The sequence below is a fragment of the Melampsora larici-populina genome (assembly GCF_000204055.1).
Source record: "Melampsora larici-populina 98AG31 unplaced genomic scaffold MELLAscaffold_12, whole genome shotgun sequence".
Lineage (NCBI taxonomy): Eukaryota > Fungi > Basidiomycota > Pucciniomycetes > Pucciniales > Melampsoraceae > Melampsora > Melampsora laricis-populina.
Window position 1 is genome coordinate 1274722 of NW_006768776.1, and position 23004 is coordinate 1297725.

At 40.0% G+C, this 23004-nt stretch overlaps 4 protein-coding genes across 4 annotated transcripts; 1 reads left to right on the forward strand and 3 right to left on the reverse strand.

Annotated features, from left to right (window-relative positions):
- Positions 1–3885: 3885 nt before the first annotated feature.
- On the reverse strand, positions 3886–5116 carry MELLADRAFT_71516 (uncharacterized protein; the record flags this gene model as incomplete). The annotated part of the gene is made up of 4 exons (XM_007408445.1): positions 3886–4409; positions 4497–4739; positions 4813–4933; positions 5057–5116. The coding sequence occupies 3 exons, from the start codon at positions 4909–4911 to the stop codon at positions 4194–4196; spliced, it is 558 nt and encodes a 185-aa protein (XP_007408507.1).
- Positions 5117–8097: 2981 nt separating this feature from the next.
- MELLADRAFT_62051 (uncharacterized protein) lies at positions 8098–9002 on the forward strand (the record flags this gene model as incomplete). Its single annotated transcript, XM_007408362.1, has 2 exons — positions 8098–8409; positions 8544–9002. The coding sequence occupies 2 exons, from the start codon at positions 8098–8100 to the stop codon at positions 9000–9002; spliced, it is 771 nt and encodes a 256-aa protein (XP_007408424.1).
- Positions 9003–13483: 4481 nt separating this feature from the next.
- On the reverse strand, positions 13484–14476 carry MELLADRAFT_62052 (uncharacterized protein; the record flags this gene model as incomplete). The annotated part of the gene is made up of 1 exon (XM_007408444.1): positions 13484–14476. One exon carries the CDS (start codon positions 14474–14476, stop codon positions 13484–13486), a length of 993 nt encoding a protein of 330 aa, XP_007408506.1.
- A 202-nt stretch (positions 14477–14678) lies between these two features.
- On the reverse strand, positions 14679–15464 carry MELLADRAFT_62053 (uncharacterized protein; the record flags this gene model as incomplete). The annotated part of the gene is made up of 1 exon (XM_007408443.1): positions 14679–15464. One exon carries the CDS (start codon positions 15462–15464, stop codon positions 14679–14681), a length of 786 nt encoding a protein of 261 aa, XP_007408505.1.
- Positions 15465–23004: the final 7540 nt, after the last annotated feature.

Genomic DNA, 23004 nt, shown 5'->3' on the forward strand with positions numbered 1-23004 from the left:
CAAGAAAAGCATGTGATGTGACTTATTAATCACCATTGCAGAAAGCAATGCAATCTCAAGCTTTAAAATCAACGGAATTGATTGACAAAAAAAGCTATAGACCAGGCTGGCCATTATATGTATGTACTGGAGTTTGTCAACCTTTTGTGTAGAAACAAGTGACAATACCTGAGCAGATCAGTCTGAGCCTCTGATGCTCAAGAGGTCACCACTCCCTGACTAGCTCCAATTGGCATAATGAACAAATAAGGATTTTGAAATTGGGGAAAGTTCAGTAGCTCAGACTCAACAGATCAGGTGTTCAGGCACTTAGAGACTGTGAATAAAGGACAACCAAGAAAACCCCTTTTTCAATGAAATATTGGATTCTCTAAAAACATTCAATGCGGAGCTGGACCGGGGGCGGGTCATGACTATGAAGAATGGGGATGTGAGAATGTTTTTTCAGTGATAGCTTATTGATGAATAATCACAGTGTGTTTGAGCTCAATCCCAAGGGGAATTGATCCTCTCCCAACTCCCTGTATGGTAAAAAGCCTTTGGCTTGGGCATCAAGCCCGTGCCCTGGGCTCTCTATTCCTTGCTTGGCTCCGTCAGACCAGGGTTTGGGGTGGGGTATCAAAATTTTTGTTTTTCTTGGAGGCCTCAAGCAGCTGTAGGTGCCTAATGAACTTGGACAAGATGAACAATGAAACACAACAAAATTATTCAGCACCTCACAGAATGACCTCACAGTCCCAGTTATAATTGATATGGTGCAGCCCAAGCAGGCTGACCAAACAACCCCAAAGGATTTTTGAGATTCAACACTCATGAAGACCACAATTTACTGTCTAATTATAGTAGAAGAAATGGTTATGGAAGTTCCAGTGATCAAATTTGGGAGAATAGGTATGGTTGTTTCTTGTGAGTTGAGCTAGGACTCACATTGATGTGTTTTACCTCAAATCAGGGCAAGGGCCCTAAGATTGCAATGTAATGTAGAAAAAAACTATAGTAGGATAGTTAGGTACATAAGAGATGATTCAGAAATAATGAAAAGGTCCCCTATGGGGTGGACAAAAGTACAAAATAGACAGGAGAGGCAGATGGGACCAAGATTTTATATCAATTTAAAAGAATATTCAAGATAAGGATGGTAAATGGGACAATCCTAATTATACTCTGGAGGAGAGAGTTAAGATACAACCAACGTGCAAACACCGCCGCAGCGCGCCACATTTTGGGTCAACTGGGACAGTGCTGGGGTTTACCCCAGTGGCTACGTAGCCTCACCGCCGCGCTATTGCAGTGCAAAAAAATTGTTCTGAGACAGCGGCGCGCTCAAATGGGGCGCAAAGCGCCGCTGTCACCCTTTTTAGAAGACCAAACAGCCCTTTAATTCAAATGCAATCCTATGACATAGAATCACAAATCCAATTGGATTGCCTGCAGAACAAGCAAACAAGGATCACATGGTCATAGTATCACACAGCAGAAATGTGATTCAACATCATAAGCATAATTGTCTTGTGCTGGCACATAATGAAATGTGAATTAAAATGTACACATAAAGCAGAATATCAGATTGCAATGTAGTAGTATCACTATTTTACATGATTATATTGGCCCTGGAAATTCACTGAGTTGTGGGCTTGGAAATGTAAACCACTATTGGAAGCTGACAAGTATTTGAAAAAAGTGATAAAATGAAGTCAAGATGTGAGTCAAATTCTGTCACATGGAAATGAGGAAAAGACTTGAGGGAACCAATGATGTGAATCACAATAAAGTAGATGGTTAGTTGTCAGATCTCAAGGTTAAAATTAAGCATCATTCACAAACATTTCTTCATCATGATAAGCTTGAAACTTGTATAAGTAAAAGCATCTCTTGTCATAGAATGCCTGTTACCTTTGTTCATAATGAAAAAGGCTTTTCAAAACCAATTCCTCTACAATCTGTTTAATAATGAATTATTGAAATCTAAATCTGAATGAATAGGTCAATGGTACTATATTGTTTCAATAAGCTTTTTGATTGAGATTGATTGTAAATCTTATCTTGAAATGATTTGAACTACAAAGAAACATCCAGCATGGAAAAACAGTCAACTTCAATGGATCATTTTGATCCATAAGTGAAGAGATCTGAAAACCCCATATGACCACCCTTAGTTTCTTTCATCAGAGGCTTTACCTTGACTCATCATAAGATACACCTTACGTGCAAAACTCCTCGTAGCACGTCAACGTGCACACACGACGATATTTGAACAAAAAAGTTTTGTTTTATTGAACTACATGTGTGCACAGCAGGAAAGACCAGCATATTTGTCTCACAAAGGGCTCGCTTTCTGAGCAACTGGACAAAGGAAAAGTCTTTGGATCCGAAGACCTGTTCAAAGCTTCTATCAATCCTCTATGACTTTTTGTTTGTGTGTGCACGTTGACGTGCTACCAAGAAATTTACAAGGTGATACTCACTTATTTTTGTTAGAGTTCAATCTTCCTAATTCTGGTTGTTTCTGTGATCAAATTGACTGCTTCATGAGATCAAGGACAAACATCAATTTGATTCACTCAAAAAGACAGAACTAAAATTACGAACTTGAAGATCACAAACAGAGGGTTCTTTATTTCTTCTATGATAGATTCATGAATCCTTCCTCATGGATCCAGATATATAGCTACTGCTTCTTTTATGCCTTGAGTACAACATAAAGATGAACTATGGATGTGACTTACCTGTGATTACAGCTGATCAACTCAACTTGAAGGAATGATAATTTTGTTCAAATTGTTTGGTTTTGAGAATTCTTTTGTCATTTATTTTGAGTGCTTCGAGACAATTTAGCAAATGAACCAACCAATCAACTTTAACGTCAACCTTTACATTTTACCCAAATCGATTGAACCTCAACCACGAACTCTTGAAAGCTGCTTAACTCTACTTCATCATCAGCATCAACATCAAATCACTCAATCTAGAAGAAGAATATGAGTTTAAAGATCTTGTTTATGAGTATCCTAATGAAGTTACCATTTCACGTTTGGTTCTTTTCAATCTTTATCTTCAAAAAAACCCTTGATCGATTTTTTTTTGATTTGTTGTTTTTTCTTCAGAAATCCCTCTGTTGATCCTGACGTGTGAAGCAACTGATCATGTTTTTTGTTGATTAGTAGGCCATGAAAAACAACTGATGACTCATATCAATTTCCAAATGGCTTTCCATCCTGGACCTTGACTTTCACTTCCAGTTAAAATTATAGATGCAATTGAATCAATTCGTGGCGGTTCTTTATCTTCATCATTTGAAGGTTCTGATGGAATATTTTGAGTTGATGCTTCAAAGATTGGATTGACTCGATTAGGATCAAATGTGTTTGATTGTTTCAAAAATGTAGTTTTTTCTTCTTCTTTTAAGGTATCGTAAAATTCCAAAACGTGAGATTGACCTGCATCGTTGTCTTGTTGATGGTTAGATCGTAATGAGACATTCTTAGTGAGTTGGATTAATAAAAAGTTTAGGGAAATCGTACAAACTAGTTTACGAAGACCGTCATGTAGTTGGACGTCCGATTGAACTCTGTTGATATAACATGATGAGACTTCATATGATTGAATGATACTCATCATTCTTACCTTCTCCTTTCTTTATCGCCGTTTGCAACAAAAACCGTGTTGTTTTGACTACAACCCCGATCATCACACAGGAGGGCTGAAAGGTTTAGTCATGACGATGAATCGTGATAATTCAAAACCACATTATGTCAAAAGAAATCTGTAAGCTGAGGCGATCGTGTAGCCCATCACTCAGCCGTATCATCAATGTGAAGCGCAATAGCAGGCTGATGTGTTTGACACAGACGAGCTCTGCCTGTTGAATTGGCGGCTTTCTTGAATGGAGACAGGTAGCTCAAAACTTTGAATTATAAGAACTGCAAGCTTCAATAAAGATCGTGACGAAGACAAAAACGATTTAGATGAACATAGCTAATTGCCTGACATGGTTGTTCAAGGGTGAAGGGAAAAAAAGTCGCAATTCAAAGGCACTAGAACAAACTTGGACGTAGATCCTAACAATATCATTGTTTAACTTTCAGAATGTAGTAGAAGCCATGTTTGTGAATGAGAATGAACAGATTCACATGCAGAAAAACGGAAAATCTAGAAACGACAGAAAAAGAGTTGGAAACAACACAGAGGACAACTCAGGCGACTCTCGCACAGTCACCATTGGCCATAGCGCAATAAGGGTTGGAACCCAGAGGGAAACTTGGGACTGCATCAACTGTTAGTTCCGGGATGCTAGTAGTTCCAGTGCATCTGGCTTGCCCAGATGGAGTCCCCTGACCATTAGCGGGATAAATCGTGTTGGTTGGGCCGGAAATGTAGGCCACAACGCTTTGACCTGAACATATTCTCGCCTGAAATGATAAGATAACATCGATGATTGTCAGATCAGATGTGAAAATCAAGAATAGCAATTCAACTTGAGATAGCATGACACTTACCGTTACTTGGGCTGGAGGTGCCGGGCTGGCGCTCGCACAACCGTTGCTCGTTCCACAGAGCAACACTCTGCCGGCGATCGGAAAGTTGAAAGCAGTAGGGGCGGTGATGAGATCAAAGGTGGCGCCGGTGTTCGAAGCGAGGCATTGGCCTCTGCCCGATACAGGTACTCCCGCATAAGATAGCGGCAACAGCCCTCCATGCGCGCCGAGCCACGCAACAGTGCTGCCGCTTTCACAAATTGGCTGAAGATGAAAGTCGTTAGGGTCAACAGGTAAGAATAGAGTGACTTGATTTAGATGATAATCAGTAACTCACTCTCCATGTCCCCTGGGCCTGGCATTTGACTTGAGCGATCAGAAACACTACACCGACGACCAGTGCACTCAAATTCATCGATCTGGATGAGGCTGACATGATGTTTGATTCAAACAGTCGTCTGAGGATGAAATCAATCGGCGATGAAAGAAGTGATCGCAATGATAAACAAAGCCTCAGTATGATGATATAGTCAAACGATCAGAAGCTACCCCAAAAATACCAAAGAAGAAAGAAAATTGACCTCAGAAGTGGTGGAAGGTAAGATTAATAATTAATAAAAGATTGAATGAGATACGAGAAGTGAGACGGAGTGAGGAAGTGTTAGTGGGGAGACCAAAGGGGTAACTGAAGCCTGGTCTTTTATAGAGCTAGCCTGAGCTAGCTGCTATATACAGTCAAACCCGCGCAATTGCATACCCGCGCAACTGCATAATCAGCCTTTTTGCATAGGCCAGGACTTTCCCCGACTAGGTGCGGGCTAAAAATTGCATTTATTGCATAATTTTGTCAAAAATGATAATGCATAAGTCAAAACCCAAAAAAACCGGGTCTTGGAAGCCCAATTGCATAGCTTTTACTCAAAATACAGGATAAAAAGTACATAATTAGGCATAAACCTTGAGCCCTAAGTCTTAAAGCCTAGCTCATAACCTGCAAAAATGCATAATGTTATGTATTTTGGCCTATTTCCGCATATATGCATAACTTTATGCATTTTAACCTATCCTGTATTTTACCTCACTTTGCATAACCTATGAAATTGCATAGGCCCGATGTTCCCCCCAAATTATGCAATTGCGCGGGTTCGACTGTATGTACTCTGGTGTTGTCTTCCCTCGACTCAAGCGGGGGGACGTCATCTGATAAGTTTAGGTGATTGTGATATAGAATATAGTATAGAATTGCATGTCAAACTCAACACCTTCCAGGTGAGCCTTCTCTCACCAGTGCCTTCTACGTGTCTACATACTCCCCCAGAAATTGGCTTGAAATAACTTATCAGTTCGGATGAGGATTTTCGAGTTTCATAAGTAATTCTGTTCAAATCCTTGGCGTCGGCATTCCATCGGTTCATTTCTCAGTACTTGAGTATGTCTGGAAAGCTTTGTCTGAGAAAAGAAGCGCGCGCGCAATATGTAGACGATTCTCTTCCTCGACCTCGCAGTTTTCGAAGCGTGCCAGAACCAGCGTGGGTCTTGGATAAGTCTAAGTTGGTTTAGGTTTACATTGTCCGTCCGTACCAGTTGGGAAGAAAGGACCATTTAGGGACTATTTCGACGTCGAGAAGTTGGCGCGCGTTACAGACCGGTTCTAGGACCCCGGAAAGCTCCAGGTAAACTATCCGACCTAAAATGTATGGATCGAGGGTCCAAAAAAACGCTGACGTACCGACGAAAAAGGAATTTTTTGGGTCTTTTTCGAGCAAAAACCCGTTTTTTTGAATTCAGACGTACCGACCTGACAGGTATGGATTTGTCTTTGGCCGGAAAAAAAGGCCAAAAACACTCCCTTTTCAACGTACATACCGACGAAAAACGAATGGATTCGTCTCGTGAGGAAATTTTAGCGATTTTTGCTCTTTGAACGTACCGACGAAACCGGAATTGTTTGACCTCAATTTTTGGGTTTTTACCGCGTCACAGGGTATTGAAAAGGTCAATTTGGGTTGTTTTAGGTCGGATAGTTGACCTGGAGCTTTCCGGGGTCCTCCGGTTCTACAATCTCGCGAGCTCGGTGGTTTGCCAGAGACAACCCATATTCTCTCCGTCAGGCTCATCTAATGATCAACACACTATAGTGGATCTGGAAGAAAATGTAACGCATAAGCAGAAGAAAAACAAAGATAGATTCTGTTGGATTTATTTGTGCTTCAAATGTCTTACTACATATTTAATGTATTTCTCATAAATGTATTTCTGATCTTCTCCATTTTCGTTGTTCTCAATTATGACTACATTACATCATATAGCCCAATTAGGAACATTACGTCAATGGTGTTGTGACGTCATTTCATTATAATTTCATTTTCGTATTTTCTTTATAACCTGATGTTGAACACCAGTCTGATGTTTTCTTTTCTCATCTGACTGTTTCTTTACAAAATCTTATCATAAGATTTTCGTGTCTGTTTCTTCTTTATCTTATACTAAGATTTTGTTTTTGTTTGGATTCAGGTAATAAAGAGCTCATCTGACTGTTTCTTTACAAAATCTTATCATAAGATTTTCGTGTCTGTTTCTTCTTTATCTTATACTAAGATTTTGTTTTTGTTTGGATTCAGTCCAACAGATTCCACAATGCTATCAACTCTCAGGAGTGAACGTAAGGTAGCTGATGTTTCGTTGACTGCTGCTGCACGATGGCTGTGCTGCAGTCGTGCTCGAATCCTGTAAGAGCATCAGCAATTGTTGGCGTTGACGGTTGAAATCAGAGTTATATATAAAAATAAGTTACAGAATCTTTAGCCGGGGTCAACACATCCAACATCAGATCCCACAGCTGTTGGCATTTGTGTCTTTGCTAAAATGGTTGACCTAGAATTCTCTTTTCTTTTTTTTCTTTTTCCTTGTTCCTTTGTTTGTTTCCTTTCCTTTTCTTCAATTTTCAGACTATCTACATACTTAAAGTGAAAGAAGTGTACATATGAAGGATTCAAAAATGCATGTATGTATTCAAATTCATTAGGATATATTACACCACGGGTCAACTCTTTGACAGGCCTGATATCGAACCGATCTCCAAATTTTTTAAACTCAACAAAGTCCCTGTCATGATTCATCTGCCAGACTTCGGAACAAGTTCTAGACATCTGGCAGCAGGGACTTAGTGCTTATCGACACGCAGTGGCCTGAGGGTTTTGAGGCTTTTGGCTGGGAGCCACCTCTTTCCCTTGTTATCTCCTCCATATCCCGAGGAATTTTTTTGGGACCAAGAAATGAAAGATGCGCTGAGAATCAGCGCATCTTGTACACAAGAAACCAACCGAGGAACTTTCCTCGTTCATTTTCTTTTCAAGTGTAAAGATTTCAATTTTTATACCTTTTAATGTTGTTTCAACTGCTGTTTCAAGAAAAAACAACACCACTTCGAGATGTGGTTGAGAACTCTCAAACTGTGTTTGAGAAGTGTTGTTGTAAGCCAGATTGGGTTTGCTGAACCTAGAGTTTATTCATCTCAGTCGTAGTCGAGTGATCAACATACGTTGAAATCTTTAATTCCAAATCCCTTTTTCATCATCACAATTGATTGGATTGCTCGGTTTATTAAGTGGTCATAATCAACATGGAAGATCAAGCAGGAAATGATTTGAAGATCACTCACAAAGACATCAAAGACTCCTTGACAGTTTGTGATACCATCCACTCCGTCAATTTGAAGCCAAAAAGTTTCTTGCAAATATTCTTGTCTGCACAATCTAACAAGGATGCCCCAGCGGACATGCGAAGAGATACTGAGCGACTAGCCACCTTGCGAAAGCTGTGGGGCACACCCACCGGTTGGCCTTCGACCCTGCGCATTTTACGAGCAATACGCGGCCTGGCTTGGAAAACAATGCCAGGAAGGGACCTTTGGCGCGAGTTTGTATTGGAAGAGGTGATTTACATATGAGAACTCATTTTCATACATACTGCTTCAAGTTACTGACACTCAAGTGCCCAATATCTTATATAGGCAGATCAATTGCTAAAGATGAAAACCTCCCGTCGAAATCGGACTAAGCTAGGCAGCTTTGTGAGCTCAAAGAGGGTCACTCACCGGTTTTTCGGCCCTGGAGCCTCGGCAGAACGAGGAGAGAAAGCGGAAAAGGCTATGCTGTTCCTTTTCCAGCTTCTATCTCGAAGATTCCTGGCCAATTGCACAGCGGAGGCTCATTTGATTATTTCACCTGCAAAGGAAAAAAGCGCCAAGATTCAGGATGCAATGCAGATTTTGAACTGGAACTTGAAGGCAACTCAGATGGCCCCTGGATTGATCATATAGATGCGCTATCGGATTCCTCCGAAACCGATGATTTAGATTTAGACTCGACTGGCGGGAAACAACTGAACCTTTTGAATTTGAGCAAACCTGATGATGACATATCTGAAGATGGTTCACTTGCCGAGGCTGAAGGCCTTGATCGCACTTGTCGAGTGCGTCGGTCAAAGTGGACAAGAGCACGAGTGTCTTCGGTGGGTTTCTTTTAAATGATGTGTATTTTGAATGATGTTTATTTTTCACTTACATATTTTTGGGTTTCACCGCTCACACTATGATTGGATTTGGCTTTTCACAGGCTGCACAAAATGTTTGCTTAATGATAGCTAAGGGCCCGTTTGGACACCGCGAGCAGATACTATCTGGCGAAATTTCACACCAAAAGTGTTACATAGCGCCAGATAGTATCTGGGTCCAAACTCCACCAGATATTCAAAATCTGATTGGCGTTCGGTTCAAATATCTGAGGTCAGTATCTGATCATCAAGATCGAGATATTGATCCATATTGAGATACAGCCAATTGGCTGTATCTCGAGCCAATATGTCGATGTGCTCCTCCCTCAACCCCCATCTAACCATCACTTCTTTCTCCTTTTCTCATTACCCACGCACTCTTTTTCCTTTTTGATCCTCACGCCTTTGCTTAGCCATCCTGATTCCTCGCAGCGAAGCAGTTCTTCAATCAACTTGTTTTCTGCTGTCTTCATGTCTTTCTTTTTGTTTTTTGTTTCTTGTTTGCTTCTGTTCTTTGTTTTTGTTTTGTTTCTTTTCTTTTCTTTTCGTTCTTTCCTTTCTTCTGTTCCTTTTCCTTTTCGTTTTTGTTTTTTGTTTCTATTCGCTTTGTCTCTTTTCTTTCTTTTTGTTTTTTGTTCGTTTCTTTATGTTAAATCTTCAAATCTGTTATCACTTTTGAAATCGATTGTTCAATTTGAACCATTTTGGTGCAATGTCAACACAAGAAGGAAAGTTTAGGATGCAAATGATGAAGGTCTGGATGACCGTTTCAAAAGATTGAGGCAAATGAAAATGCATGCAAGTTGATATGGCCGTTACCGAACAGCGATATGATCATCACGAGGTCAACAGATGTCGGTTGACCTCTTTTGGTTTGCTGTTCGGTAACTTCCATGTCCAAAATACAACAATGTCGATGTGCCCCTTGAGATAGGGGCAAATCGAAATTTCGTTTTCAGGTCAGATAATATCTGAAAACGATCCGAACGGGCCCTAATGTGTGCAACCGTCGAGTTAACGGATTCCAGCTTGAAAACGCGTTAGCTTTCCTGGCAGCCGGTGTCAGTGAGCGAGTTAATGCCTATCTTCAATCTATTGGACTTTGTGCCTCTCGCAATACGGCTTTGCGGGTATTGGAACGACTCCGAAGAGTATCAGCAAGACTTCTGAAGACACGCCTTGGTAAAACTTACAAATTAAGACCGATATTGTGCTTTGATAATCTGGACATCCAAGAAAAGGTACACCACAAACGAGTTGAAGCAAGTAGTCGGCTTTTTCACGGAACGTGGGGATACTTCCATTTCCTCTCCAAAAAACTTCTCGGTTCGGTTTCAAAGGACGATCTGACAATGGAGGCCTTCACGGAGTCAATGAATAAAGATCTTGAATCTGGTGTTGATGCGCACACATTCATTCCTGACGATGACGCTACAAGTCATTGGTGTGAAGTATGCAAAGCACAGCTAGCTCAAGCATATGTCAATTACATTTCACCGAATTCAGCATCTACTCTTGAACTGTCACTTCAATCCCCATCAATAGAGGTTTTGGATGTCGAGGAAGCTGATACGCTGATGCTGGAATTGATGAATGCAGCCGATAATTCAGCTGAAGGCATAGGTCAGATACTTGAGGCAGTCACTAAACAAACAGATAGACCACTGGCTGATCACGCTGATGAGTTACAAATCATCAAAGGTGATGTAGGCACCTGCATGCATTTTGAAAGTCTTCGCCGCCATCGAATGCCAGCTGGAAATCGTCATGAAGGTTTACATAATTTTCTTACTGTTCCCGGAGCAGCCCACACAATGTGGAATTTTTCTCAAGCAATTGTGTTAGCACTTTGGGGTAATCATAACAACAACAAAGACACAGGTGTTGGGAGGATCTGGGAATCTTTGGGAGGATCATCAAAACCGCCGAAAGAAAAGAAAGATTACAGTTCAGTCATGGAATGTATCAACACCGGAACCGCTCCGCAACTTTTAGCGGTATCGGAGCGGTATCGAAGCGGTTTTGAGACCGCTATATTCACCACTATATATAGCGGTGGCTCCGCTCCGCCATCCAGATGTTGAAAATCAGGTATCGGAGTGACCGCTCCGATACCGGCTGGGTCCGAGTTTTATCTGATATATATTGGAATATATCGGACGAAACCATACCCTGCTCGGCATCTCAAAACTCAACTTTGTTTACCTATTAGCTAACGAATCAACAATATTATTACAGAATACTCAAGAACAACAAGAACGTCCAGTTGAAGTTGAAGATGTCCAAAGCTTAAATGAAGAAACAAAATGCGAGGAATGGAATGAATTGGGTGAATGATTGATGAAAACAGTCATTGAAAAGGGAGAACAATGGTCTGCAAACGAAGCACTCAATTTATTCTCAATCAAAACCATAAAAAGAAAGTTAAGATGCTGATTAATCCATTCTCAATCAACTTTCATTCAGACTATCATCATCATGAACAAAAACCAATTCAATCTCAACTTCAAAATGCCATCAAATTACTCAAACTGGCTAAAAACTCATCAAACTATCCTTGGAAACAACTATTTGAATCAGCAAACATCTTCGCCACCGATCGATTACCAGACCCAATTTCACAATTCTCACAAGCTTCCAGGATGAATACTCAAATAGGACCATTGAGTGTTAATCGACTATCATTTCAAGAACTTATCTCATTAGAACTTCAGTTATTTAAACTTGAGCAACAGACATATTTAACTTTATCTTGTCCAAGTCACAGATTACAAATCATTCTATTAAGCTGGCAACTTTTGCATCATTATCTTGGGATGTGCAATTCTCATGGCAATCCGAATCTCAGTTCAATCAATCAAGCAATTCGGAGGTTCTTGAAACCTATTCATTTCAACCTGGCCTCGATCTCGCATCGTCCAATCAAAAACATTCATTCCTCTTTGGCAAGTCCCTCTCAACACCTCTCCGCATTCATCTTCACCTCTGTTAGACTGTTTTACCAATTGTCTTTTAGCTGATCAGTCACTACTCCAAAAACCGAGTCATACTATATCAAGGTTATAGGTTTTTTTTGTAATTTATTTTTTATTTGTTTTTTCAAGCCATATCGCCGCTATATAGCGTATCGGAGCGGTTTTACCGCTCCGATATCTTGGGAGAGTTTTTTTACAAAAAGATATCGGAGTGATATCGGAGTGATCATAGCGGCCATACCGCTCCGATACAAGGATAGGGTGAAATTGGTATCGTATCGGAGCGGTTCCGGTATTGAATGTATAAACCATGTTCATACTGCCACTTTGGTCTTCTGCCTTTGATAAATTCTCATCTTCTCATTTTGTTTGACTTCGAAAAGATCAGATGTTTTACTTTATCTGTTTCTATCCAAACAGCTCAGTCATAGACAAAGGTGTTAAGGGTTGGGATCTTAGTGATCAAAAATCTGCCCAGGAGATAATTGACCTGACCTACAAAAGGTTTTTCGCACGAAAAGAAGTGTTAGCTGCCAAAAAAAAGGGCCAGATCCGAACATACAACCTTTGCATCCAGCTTAGAGATCTTGCTACGGTGGTTGAAGCAAATGATGCGTCAAAAGCTGGTGATATAGGTCGTTTGATACTAGTGTGGAAACGGTGGTCAATTATGGGACAATCTCTTCCCGGCTTAACCCATTACGCGCAGCACCTTCCTCGTCTCATACTGCTCTTGGAACACTATCTTCCAAAGGGTTTGGCGCATGTTATCAAACGTTCAATGTTGATTTCAGCATCCGGTCGGCCTGGTCATTTCATTGCAAAGGATTTCTATTTGGAGTTACAAAATTGGTGGCTGAAGTATTTTTTCAACCACGCAGTAAGTGACTTTCAAAACAATCGCTTAAGTATGTGACCAAATTGACATTGTCATTTCAATTTTGAAATTTTCAAAATTTCTAAAAGGGTGCTGGTACCAGTATCCAGAGGCTCACGGAACGGTTCTCATTAAATGTTGACATTGTAAGTCTTGTCACTTGCTCAACTTAATATGATTGCAATAATCAAATACTAACTAAAAAGAAACAAATTCTACACCAAGCTCAAACAGCTAATCAGACACCTGAGGTTACGTTTGGGTGATAATTTGGTCTTTCAGTCTGGTGATCATCAAATTTCAGCAACAAGCCTGGAAAATTTTCTTAGAATGGCAAAATCAAAGCTCGTTGAAGCTAACCAAGCACCACAACCTTCACCCACTCCGGATTACATGATTACAGGACTAGATAAACTCCAAGGAATTCTAGCAAAGGATGCTGCAAAATCAAAAACCTCACGATTTTTCTGGGGTTGCCCAAACGCGATGGAAACAGCCAAGGAGCTTGAAAGTATGGAGTGAGCGTTTATTTCTGCTGATGGTTTATATGTAGCACCGAGTAAGTCCATGTTGTGGAACTTTTGATCCTCAAAATAAATGGGTTATGACCAACTCACTATGTAATCATTACGAGTCGACCTGCCTGATTGAATATTGACCATGAATCGATTCTCGCTTCCACTAGAGGTTGGGGCAGTTTGAACAAGACTATGAACACTAGGTAGTCGTACTCTTCTGTTCATAGATAGCGTCTCGTCAAATTGTTGATTGTTTGGGACGTTCGGAGCGAAATTTGACCTAATCTGGAGCGGGATGTTTTGATTTACATGCGGTTGATTGATGTGTTTGTGTGTAGATTGCGCGTTGGTTGAATTAGTCACTTGATTTGATGAAAAAAATACTGTTTGTTCTCTCTTTGAGTGAGAAGAAACTGTGAATGAAGTTTGTCGATTCATTTGAAAGTTGCAAGGAGATGTTGGTTGATCAACATGAGCTGAAGGCGATGAGTTCCATTTGGGGTCACCTGAAACATTACCCGATATCATGTTTAGCAAAATGGTTCGAGGCGTTTTCAGTGTGTGGGAATTAAAATCAGAAGAGTATGGAACCAGTGGTTCATTGAACCTATCTGGTTGTTGAGAGGTAATTAATTCGGCCTGTGGAGTCGATCTATGATGATATGATGATATGATATCATCGAAATTTGGCTGAGGTGAAGATTGAACTGAACTTCTAGTTGTTTTTGCATTGGTTTGACCGGCCTGATGTCGTGCATTGGAATTAAGTAAATTTGTGTCAGGTGACATTCGAATTGGTTCTCGGTGGTGTTGCTTAGTCGATTGAGAAGAAAATCCAAAGGGTGTTTGATTTGGAACGTTCGAGTGACCTGAGAATGGGACCGGTGTAGGGTGGAAATACGTATTGGTACGAAGATGAGTTTGGTCCATTGGTATCTTATTTGGAGGTGGAAAATGAACAAGCGCATGACTGTCTACATTCGAGCGAGTTGGTATAGATGGAGGTGTTTGGAACATATGTATATGTTTTTGAGGGGAATATCCGTACTCTCCTTGGTTTTCACCAATCGGTTGCATTTTGGTCTGATTGGGTGTTCTGGGCAATCTAGAATTGATTGTAGGTAAAGATTGAACTGGCATTTGATTTATATGAAAGTGCTGATCAGGTACGTTTGGATCTATTTGAAAAGGGGTCTTGAACGTCGTACTATATATATTTTGATTACTAAAGCCCTGTGAGGCGGACTGAACCGGTGTTTGAATAGGATTAAGTGTTTGATTATATAAGGTATTTACAGTTCTTGATTGTTCTTGAGTGGTTCTTAGACAACTTGAAGCCTTCATTTTCGAATTGAACGGTTGTTGGTTTGAAATTACCAGGTTCTTTGGATGATTTATTCAAGAAACCTGAATGTAGATCAGCGTGTTGATAATTTGAAGGCTCTCCCTGTTGATGGTTACCACCTGTTTGAGTGGTCTTTTCGAGGCCTGCGCGGAGACGTTTGCTTGGACCGCTTCCAAAATCCTCCTTTCTTTTATTTATCCGTGGCTGTGGTAACCAAGGATAAATATTATTGTTAGTCAACATGTATGATTTATACATTTCACTTTCAAACCAGCTTTCCACACTAGCCACAATGTTGCTAAAGCACCCACGTATAGTCTCACTCCCCAAGATCTCTGGTAGTCGTTGTCCATTACGAATTTCCCGGCAGTTCTTGACCAAGTTCCATACCACTTGTGTGTTGAGTAGGTCAGATGCAGTATATAATGAATCATCATCGTGAAATGTTGATTCATACAGTGTGTCAAAGTTTGTGCGAATGCGATTGAAAAGGTCGAGCATTACGGGAATGGTCCTGATCGGATCTTCTTCTTTACAAGTATTCATTGTTACTGTTTTCGAAACTATAGAATCACAACCAGATGGGTTGCCAGGTGCTGGCTCTTCTTCATCAGCTGATAACACGATCTCATCGAAGTTGGCATTTGTTAAATTTGGTTGTAATGACATGAGCCTGCAAGCAGCGCGAGGCTCACAGTTTGAGCATAGGCAGCGGGGCATGCCAGCTTTCTTTTGACGAGTTAATTCATCCCAATAACCTTTATCTTCAAAAGATTTGGGTATGTATCCCAAACTGTGTAAAGAAAATTATCAGCTCAATTGCGTTTTCAAGAAGGAGACAAGCTTGAGCTTACAGATTATCAACGGCAAAAGCTACACGTAGACAAACAGGGGTTTCCGCCAGAGCCTTTGTCCGACCTTCTTCGGAGTACGGATCCATTTTACCCACCCCCTGGCGATTATTTTTTTTCTCGACCAGCATTATACCCAAGCCAGGTCTGTTACCACGGCCACAGTGACCTAGCATCTGCGCTATAGTCGCGGGATCACCTCGTCCCATGACAATCACCCGACATACATTGCACCAATTCTGACCAAGACCAAGAGCCATGGTGCAGCACATCACTCAAAAGGCTCCCTTTCCGAAATCGCGACATCGGTCGAGTTTATCGTTTGGGACGGTTGCAGCCGTGAACCTTTGAGCGCAATCACTTTTGCCGTTCCTTGTTTCTTCCGGAACTCCGCGAGCAGAGTTGAGTGCTCGTAAAGTTTCAAAAGTCTCACTCTTTTTACCCGAGTAGATCAGAGTTTGTGGAATCTGGGAAGGTGGTACTTGAGTAGCCGGAGAAAAAAAATATTGCATATCCTCACCAGTAGCGAGGGGATGCTGAAGAGGTACACGTATTAGACGGAGTTCAGGGCAAACCAACTCAGCTCTATGTACAACAAGGTCGTCTTTGCTCCACCGGAAGTTGTCTTTGATTGCTTGAAGTACCACAGGACGACAAGTCGCCGACAACAATAGTACAGGAATATGAGCGGTGGCCTCAAACTGTCCAAATAGATTTCCATATGACGGTCAGAAAACTCCACGATCTTGCCATTTTTGGTGACTTGATATGTGTCGAGCAGCTCTACTGGCAACTAGCCCCCATAGGTAGATCAGAAGTGCCTCGTCCACTACTTTCAAGATGAGTTGATTTTGAAAATCTTTATTGAAATATAACGTTTTGAATATTGGGCTGTTCAAAAAGATTTCCGGACTCTGAAAAGAGCACAAGAAAAAAATAAGTTCAATGTATTGTGAAACATGTGTCTTTGAATTTGAGAGATGTCATTTGACGCATACTAATTAGATGAAATGATATTTTCCGGCCAAGATTGCTGAAGCAGCGTCCTCACTCATATTTGCCTGAGTGAGGTTTATTGCTGAGATCCCGCCCATAGACTTTTCTTCGACCTTAACGAATGTAACAAATGTTTACCATAAGATTGAATTCATAACAAATGGAACAATGAACTAAACACACTTGAATATCACCGAGTGCATCCAATGGATTGATTACAAGCACTATGGGATTTTTGCTTTTTGGAAAAAGACGATAGTATAGTTCTGCCACTCGCGATTTACCAAAGCCAGTACCAGCTAGGAGAATGGTATTTTTCTGGTGCATTAAAGATAAAGCAGAATCGACTTGCTCGTCCCATGGTGGCGTCAAATATGCAAATTGAAACTTTTCAATCAGATGTAAGCGCTGTGCATTGATGTTTGCAGAGAGCAGTGTTTCTCGAATGGTAATCCTGTTCATGCTTGATTTAGCCTCGTGATTCTTCTCATTGTCCTTCAGCGTCAGTTCCTTGTTACGCTTACTGCGAGTGAGCATATTGTTTGATTGTGATTTCAAGTTAAGGATTATCAACGTTGCAATAAAATACTTTGAAGGATGTTTGATTACGACTGAGATGCTTGACTACGACTGAGATGAATAAACTCTAGGTTCAGCAAACCCAATCTGGCTTACAACAACACTTCTCAAACACAGTTTGAGAGTTCTCAACCACATCTCGAAGTGATTTTTTTTTCTTGAAACAGCAGTTGAAACAACATTAAAAGGTATAAAAATTGAAATCTTTACACTTGAAAAGAAAATGAACAAGGAAAGTTCCTTGGTTGGTTTCTTGTGTACAAGATGCGCTGATGCTCAGCGCATCTTTCATTCCTTGGTCCCAAAAAAATTCCTCGGGATATGGAGGAGATAACAAGGGAAAGAGGTGGCTCCCAGCCAAAAGCCTCAAAACCCTCAGGCCACTGCGTGTCAATAAGCACTAAGTCCCTGCTGCCAGATGTCTAGAACTTGTTCCGAAGTCTGGCAGATGACAGGGACTTTGTTAAGTTAGCGGCACCGGTGACCCTGGACTGTCATTTAAAGTAAGGTGTATTTGACACGTCCAGGTCAGAATTCAGAAATCTCGCTCCACCGGCAATAAAAACTCCCACCGTAGGCCAGCTGTCTGAGTCTTTCTGACAACCCCTCCAGGTCTCTCGGACTTGACCCCCAGGTTCTTCGGGGTCGTCTCGAACGCTGGGGTTCCACGGTTTGAGCAACCGTGGAACTCATTTTTCCCCAATCGATCCTCAATTTCCCCTAAAATTATCTTAACATCATTTCTCTTGTGGTAATACGATGAGTATCATATCACCTTTCATGATGAGCCGTGAACCTATGGCAAAATGCGTGCAGTTACTGAGTGAAATAAAATCCATATGTCTTCATGTTAAACTCAACAGGCCAATGATAAACTAGATTCCTACGCCCGTTTGTGTAAGATTACGAAACTGTGACAGAAACCTTTGACAAAGGTTATAAAAATAACTATCAGCTTTTGTGTTGACAAGACACAAGCTGAGGACTTAAAAGACGACAGAGTACGAAGACTCAACAGACCTTTGACAAAGGTTATAAAAATAACTATCAGCTTTTGTGTTGACGAGACACAAGCTGAGGACTTAAAAGACGACGGAGTACGCAGACTCAACAGACCTGAACGAAGATTAAGATGAAACTTTAGAATCTTTTTCTTCGATCATATAATGAAAAGAAAACAACCACACAAACCTTTGACAAAGGTTATAAAAATAACTATCAGCTTTTGTGTTGACAAGACACAAGCTGAGGACTTAAAAGACGACGGAGTACGAAGACTCAACAGACCTGAACAAAGATTAAGATGAAACTAAACAATGTAACACACAAAAAGACAAAGAAACTCATATATTTAATAACAGGATTTATTAATAAAAGAAAACATAAAAAGACCTTACCTTTAGAATCTTTTTCTTCGATGAGAGAAAAAGATTCTGAAGGTGGACAGAGGAACACATATATATAAAAAGATAAACACGTATAAGAAAAACATATCATTCAAATGAAAGCTACATCCGCACACACACTCCCTAATTCCTCCTTTGACTTACTCCGACCACTGAACTAGATCACTATGAAGATCAATAAGCTTTCAACCTAACACGCTCCTCTTCACATCGTTAACATTGAGTAAGATTAAGTTAACTCGACTTCGAGTAAAACACATCATGAATATCTTCAATTCACATAAAGCTCGACTTCGATAGTAAGTACTTCTTGAATATACATGACGACAAGTTCTTGATAGAATTAACTTTCTCCAACACACCCCCTCAAGCTCTTGTCTGTTATGATTTAATTCCTAATTTACTTCTAAGTCTAATGAATTGTTGTTTACCTAGTGCTTTAGTTAACAAATCTGCTACCATCTCAGACGTAGGACAATGTTCTAGAATAAGATCTCCATTTTTAACAATCTCTCTTATCCAATGATACTGAATTTCAATATGCTTTGTCCTGCCATGAAAAATCGATTTCTTGGTTAGATGAATTGCTCCTAAATTATCACTTTGAAGAACAGTGGGTTCAGGATCATGACAGCCAAAATACTCCATCATTTTTCTTAACCATAACAATTCTTGTCCTGCTTCTGTAATGGCTCTATATTCGGCTTCAGTTGAAGACAACGCAACAGTAGGTTGTAACCTGCTTTTCCAAGAAAGAGCTCCTCCTGCTAACGTAAAAATGTATCCAGTTGTTGATCTTCTGGTGTTCTTGTCGCCGGCCCAATCAGCGTCGCAATGTGACACAGGATAAGAAAAACTTTGTTGACCAGACACTACTAATTCATCTCCTCCTGAATAGACAATACCAAGATGAACACTTCCATTTAAATATTGAAAAACTTGCATTGCCGCATTCCAGTGTTGTAAACCAGGTCTATCTAAATGTTGAGACAGAACACCCACTGAATGCGACAGATCCGGTCTAGTACATTGGGATAGATACATAAGAGATCCCACAGCGCTTTGATAGTTTAAATTGAGATTAGAAAAACTTGAGCACTCTTCATCAGTTGATCGATAGAGTTTGATATTAGGTGTAAGAGGAGTAGAAGCCGGTTTTGAGCTTAACATGTCAAATCTTTTCAAAATAGTCAGGGCGAATTTTGTTTGAGTGAGAGAATAAACATGGTGAGCTCTTCTATTGACTTCTATTCCAACAATTGTCTGAGCTAATCCAAGATCTTCCATTTCCCATTTTGCGGATATTTCATCTTTAAAAGTTTGGGAATCATTTCCAGTTATTGCCATGTCGTCAACATGAACATACACTACAGTAAAAGTTTGAGTTTCTTGATTCGATCTGATATAAATACAGTGATCTATGGCGCATTGTTCAAAGCACAAACTGATTAAGAACTGAGTTACATCGTCTTGCCAAATTTTGGGAGACTGCTTAAGACCGTAAAGTGATCTATTAAGTTTGAGAACCTTTTCTTCTTGTCCCAACACAACATAACCTTCAGGTTGTTCAATATAAATTTCTTCGTCCAGGATCCCATTTAGGAATGCCGTAACTGCATCCATCTGGTGAACTTCCCAACCGTAAATTGCAGCCATAGCTAGAAGTAAACGTAATGATGTGGGTTTACCAGTAGGAGCAAAAGTTTCACCATAATCTTCTCCTTCAACTTGGGTGTTTCCCATAGCTACGAAACGTGCTTTGTACTTGACAGAGTTTTCCGGGTTGACTTTCTTCCGAAAAATCCACATACCACGGATAACGGACTTGTGAGAAGGTCTGTCAACTAACGTCCACACGTCTTTCTTCAGAAGGGAAGACATTTCCTTGTCACATGCAAGTTTCCAGTTGGGGGAGTCACCTGCCAACATGGCTTTCTTGAAGGACTTCGGATCCGGGTTTGAGTTCAACACAGCGTTGTAACATTCCGGAAGACAGTCAAAATAAGATGAAATACAAAAATCGTCGTCATTGATAGAAGCATATTTATTTTGAGGTTTGTAAGGTTGATTTATATGTTTTAAATAACCTTCAGGAGTTAACAGATTATCAAAAGCTGCGTAGCCACCCATTCCCTTATAATTAACCTTAGGTTGAGTCCTAGTTGAAGTTCTCGGAGCTAGATTTTCAAATCTATTTTTGGTTGCTACGACAGGAGCAGGTGCTGACTCTTCTTCTGAAGTTACTTGTACATTTGATGGTAAATCACACGGTTCTTCATTAATAATTTTAGAAATACTAAGTTTTTTAATCGTTGATTTTAACAATTCATTGTTATCTTTGTCTTCATCATCAATTAAAATTGATCTAACCAAGTTTGGAGATATGAGTTGATGATCTTCTATCTTTGAGAAAGGAAAAATATTCTCATTGAAAGTCACATGATGAGATATGTGGAACTTTTGATCAGCCAGATCATAAATAAGATAATTAAAATTATCTTGTTCAAATCCTACTAGAACTCCTTCGGAGCTAACAGGTGAATATTTTGAACATCTATCTTCTTTTCTGATCAAACGAAAAGATTGACAATCAAAGACTCTTAAGTGTGAGACAGTCGGTTTTCGAAAGTGCCAGACCTTGAATGGAGTTTTGAATTCGGAAAGAGATTTTGTAACAGTGCGATTAGTTAGAAAAACAGCAGTCTTGCAGGCTAAGAACCAGAACTTTGAAGGCAGATTTGATTGTAAAAGTGAACATCTGGCTTTAGTGTTAATCATTCTCATTCCTCGTTCTGAAACCCCGTTTTCCCCGGGTGCATAACCTGAAGTTAAGTGTAATTCTATTCCAAGATCCTGAAGATAAGATCCGAGTAAGTTATTCACAAATTCTCCACCCCGATCCAAAGTGAATTGCTTCAACTTAGAACCCGTCTGTCTCTCACTAATGGCAATGTAAGATTTAAATGTTTCAAATACTTCTTCTTTAGTTTTGCTGGTTAGACCATAGATATGTCTAAAGCTCGAGTAGTCATCACAGAAAAGTATAAAGTAATTTTCATTATTGAAGCCATTCACACAATAAATTCCGCTAAGATCAACATGAACATTTTCCAAATACTTTAGAGCACGAGGACGAGTATGATTGAAAGGAATTTTTGTATTTTTAGAGAGATTACATGTATCACAAGACTCTGAACTTTGAAAGATTTTATCCATCCCAACAACACTATCATGATTTATCATTTGTTTTAGATAATTTTCATTTAAATGACCTAATCGACGATGGATAATTGATGAGTTGCTAGTGGTTGAAGACTGAGGTGATTTAACTGAGAAGCTTACAGGATCAATTTTCAAATTCATAAGACCATTCTTTAAGATAACACCATTGAATAATGCTAACCCATCCTTGACTAAAGCAAAACAGGTCGGTTCAGATTCATTGAAAACTTCACGAACTCCTTTCAATTTCAGAGATCCTCCTGCAATCAGATTTTTGCTAAGTTCTGGAACATACAAGCAGTCATTAAGTTCGAAAATAGTTCCATCCCCGGCTTTTAATTTGACTTTTCCAATGCTATCGACTGCTAATGAAACACCTCCTCCAGCAAGTTTTAAACGTTTATTTGCGTCCTCAACTTTCTTGAGACTATCTTTAACAAACAGACTACTATCATTAAACATATGATGAGTAGCACCTGTATCATGAAGTGCCCAGATTGAATCAGATGTACTAGTCTCGGTGGAGTTAGCTTCAACTTCTTCACCAATAGTAGTGAACTCGGTATTGAAAGATAGATTTTGAAAGGAATCGGTGACAGAGTTTGCATTAGGAGAGTCGACTCGGAGCATACCACAAATGTGATTTGTTGAACTTGACTGAATGGGTCGGTTTGAGAATTGTTGTCCTCTTTGATTCCAAGATCCTCTGTTTCTTCTCCTGGCGAGAAAATCATCTCTCTCTTTGAAATTCTCGGGTCTTGACCAACATTGTTCAGGAGGATGTGGACCTTTACACAATGATTCAGTACACACAACTTTTGAATTTCGATTCGAAGAGATTCCAGTGGTCGAAGAGTTGACTTCAGCATGATGAACTTCTCTCGTAGCTTCTGTTGAGAATGTACTTTGTCGAATATCATAGTCTCTAAGATACTTCATAACATCTTTACGAGTTAGAGGAGAAATTGTGTTGTGAATAAATTCGACAGTAGTTGACGGAAGAGTAGTAATGGAGTCAATGAGACGAATAGCCGACTGAATATCATCCATTTTCCCTCCATATCTAGTAAACTCAATGAATAGACTTTCAAATTTATCTAAATAGGTTGAGAGAGAATCACTACGATGTATTGAGACAGTGTTAAGGGTTTTAGAGATGGATGCAAGACGTTGAGAATTGATTAGGAAGTGTCGGTCTTTAAGAAA